The sequence below is a fragment of the Helicoverpa armigera genome, chromosome 15 (genome assembly GCF_030705265.1).
Source record: "Helicoverpa armigera isolate CAAS_96S chromosome 15, ASM3070526v1, whole genome shotgun sequence".
Taxonomy (NCBI): Eukaryota; Metazoa; Arthropoda; class Insecta; order Lepidoptera; family Noctuidae; genus Helicoverpa; species Helicoverpa armigera.
The window spans coordinates 2,212,408-2,215,819 of NC_087134.1; the positions used below are offsets into that span (position 1 = coordinate 2,212,408).

The following is a 3,412-nucleotide window of genomic DNA, read 5'->3' on the forward strand; positions in this document are numbered from 1 at the left end:
TAAAAAAGGATTTACAGATTCATAAACTGCACTTTACAAACATTAATATGAAATGAATCAACATTTTTTTTAAATCGTACAATTAATATGATTATTTCAAAGAAACGTTGTATTTTAAACTCAATTTTAGTGACAGAATAAACTAAAATTTGTAACAGAAAAATGTTTATATGCCATTTATTTTGGCAACAATTATTTCATGGAACTGCATATCAGTCGCTTAAAAAAACAATCAACTTAAATTCAGACATTCTTCAACTACTAAAAATAAATCATTCTGTACACAATTATTTCAGCTAAAAGATCACACAGTTGGACATATGAATTGATTAATGGAATGGTAACTATTTAATTATTTGGCAATTCCAATGCAATTTGGAAACTGATATTTGACCCCTCCAAAAATGTACATCATACACCTACAATAAGTTTCTGACTCACTATTGGAACACGTCAATCTTATCGGAATCACTTCAGTCAATCGGAGCGACACGCGTCCGACGGGACGATTCAAAACGGGGATGGACTGGAACCGTACCCGTTTAGATACATTCATCTCGCCCAGTCGTCCGGCGGACAGTTGTTCTGGTGAAGAGGTGAGAAGGCGCTTCTCCTCGGCTCCGAGTTCATTTGACTGTCCTGGGAACCGATGATGGATTCGATGGAGAATCCGTTTCGAGATCTCTTACTTCGTGGCTCGGTGGTCTCGGAGACGCGCGGCGGCAGCGGCACGGGCCGCAGCGTGGCGGGCGGCGGGCGCGGCAGCGACAGCAGCGGCGCCGGCGGCAGGTAGCACGGCAGCGGCAGCAGCGGCGCGTACGCCTCGCGCGCCAGCATCGCCACCACGGCGTGCGCGTGCTGCAGCGACGGCGCCGGCCGCTTGTACCGCTTCCTCCTCCTCAAGAAGCTACCGTTATCAAACATATCCTCTGCCAAAGGATCCAACGTCCAGTAGTTCCCCTTTCCCGGATTTCCCGGCTCCCGCGGGATTTTTATAAAACAATCGTTCAAACTCAAGTTATGCCTGATGGAGTTCTGCCAGGCGGGAAACTTTTCCCTGTAGTACGGGAACCTCGTCATGATGAACTCACAGATCCCACTCAACGTTAGTTTCTTGTGTGGAGATTGAAGGATGGCCATCGTGATGAGTGCGATGTAGGAGTAAGGCGGCTTGATGAGTTGTGATGAAGACTTCTGTTTCGGCTTCTTTGGTGTGGAGGGTTTGGACTCAGTTGGGCTGGAGGCGTCGTATCGCTCGGAGTCGCTGGACGCCGGCGGCGGCTCGGGGGTGTCCTCGTCCACGGAGACGTAGGTGTCGTCCGGCGGGTACTCCTGGTCGCGCTCGTCGCGCAGGTAGTGCGGCAGGTAGAGGCGCGGCGGCGGCCGCAGGTCCAGCGGCAGTTCGCCCTCGATGATCATATCGCGGTATTGGGCAAGATCACAATCTTCCATGCTCTCGGTCACATGTCAGAGGTGCGTTGTGTCGCGTGTCGCGGCGCGGACTGCGGCTTCGCCCCCGAGCGCGGAGGCTCTGCCCCCGGCGGCTCCGCCCACGGGCGCTCCCCCCGCCCCGCCCCGGGCCGCGTTTACGTTCCACTAAACACAACAATTGTCGTTATTATTACTGCGGGTCGGAGCTTTGTGCATGAATTTCAGGCCGTCGACTAATAATTATTAGGCCGCTTTGCGCTTATCGATTCCACTTTGTTGTGGTATTTAAGTATTTTTAGTTTCGTGAAAGAGTTTTTTGTTTTTCTACAGTTTTGGTAGTTTTTGTTGATGATTCTTAGACTGTCTGAATTGGCTTTCTTTGATTGATATTTAGTTTACTTTTTTAAAGTTCTCTGGAATAGTTAGTTGGGATTTTCTTAGTCATTATATTCCTAAAGATCTCATTATCAGTTCTGAAATCAGACGTTCATCCCTACATACTTAACATGTCTTTTATCATACGCAACATCAATAAAGCAATAAAAATCTCCTACATGAAATAAAGAACCAAAAGAGACAAAGTACCCAAACTCAAAGGCGGATAAAAATAAAATCCTACACGTTACAAATAAAAACTGTTTACAAAGACATCCTCATCCCGTAATCCGTTAAAAGACTCGCGTATTGAAAAAAAATCTCATAAAACGAATTCTAGTACTCCATTCAGGTAGATATCTTCAAATAAAAGTTGCGTAAAAAATATTCGTGAATGCGGCACGACAATGCGAGCGCGGTACTAGAAAACCCTCGTATATGTTTCCTACCATAACATTTACCCCTCGGGCGTTGAGGGAAAAGCTACACGAGCGAGCGAGAGCCCGCGCGCCGGCGACAGAGACGCAGCTAATCCTAGACCAATGACCGAACAGATTTCGATGGGCGGAGCTCCCAAAAGCTAACATGTCAGGGCGTGGCATTAGATCCTATTATTGTCTGGCAAGGCAAATAATATTTTGCACAATGTACACATTGGGGTAAGGGGGTGTTCAAGGGGGGTTGCTAATTTATTCCCAACTTCGGTTAAGGCTTGTTTTTCAGCTTTGCGAGCCTGTTATTTAAATTGGACTCGGTCGGTTATTTGTATGTACCCGTCTGAAGGCATTGTTGGCTTTAATGAACGAATTTTCGCGGGATTCCGTTGTACAGAATTTGTGATACAAAGTTAGGATTTGGTGAATATTTTTGCTTATTTGTGTTCAGTCGTTCAGCGCTTTTGGTTAGAGCGTTATTTATTTTATCGCGGCTTCGGGATTGTTGGCTGCTATCCCGACTCTACTTGTTTGTATCACGTAACTACCTATTGTATGTAGGTTGGTATTTAGGTACTTATTTAATTTTATTGTGTTTTATGAATACTGAATAGTATCTTCACCTGCTTAGCCTTTTCCCAATCATGTTGGGGTCGGCACCCAGAATATTGTCAATTCTAATGATCGTAGATATGTTTTCATTTATGAGAAAAGTTTGTACGTAAGTTTGTCAGTAAGTAATGCATAATCTCTAAAACTGCTGGACCATTTTCAAAAAAAAATTGCAATAGAAAGTGTGCCGACCGTCAGACGATCGATTTAGGATTGAAGATTGCTTGAAGCCAATAAGTACACATTGCCGTCCTGAAGTTTGCTTCAAGATAGTTCTTCTTCTAGTAGGGCCGCGCATGCGCTAGGCAAAATGGCTGTATTCAGAGGGGCAAAGTTAATTCACGAGAATCATATTGTAGTATAGGACGTCTAACTGCATAATCGACATTTTGAATAAGGTGGCGGGCAGTGTAAAGATGCGGGCTGATCCAGACCGGGAGGGTTTGCGCTCACTAGTGGGGTGTGCGTTTAGCTGTGGATTGTGTATGAGGAATATGAAGGCTTAATTTTCTTATGTCGATGCTATTACCGGTGCAAGTCACTGTGGGCAGCGACGATTT

The 3,412-nt window shown here is 45.4% G+C and overlaps 1 protein-coding gene across 1 annotated transcript; it reads right to left on the reverse strand.

The window, feature by feature from the left end:
* Positions 1 to 216: 216 nt before the first annotated feature.
* Positions 217 to 1,524, reverse strand: LOC110373968 (forkhead box protein D5). Its single transcript, XM_021331472.3, has one exon. The coding sequence runs from the start codon at positions 1,450 to 1,452 to the stop codon at positions 553 to 555; it is 900 nt and encodes a 299-aa protein (XP_021187147.2). The 5' UTR covers positions 1,453 to 1,524; the 3' UTR covers positions 217 to 552.
* Between the last annotated feature and the right edge of the window lie 1,888 nt (positions 1,525 to 3,412).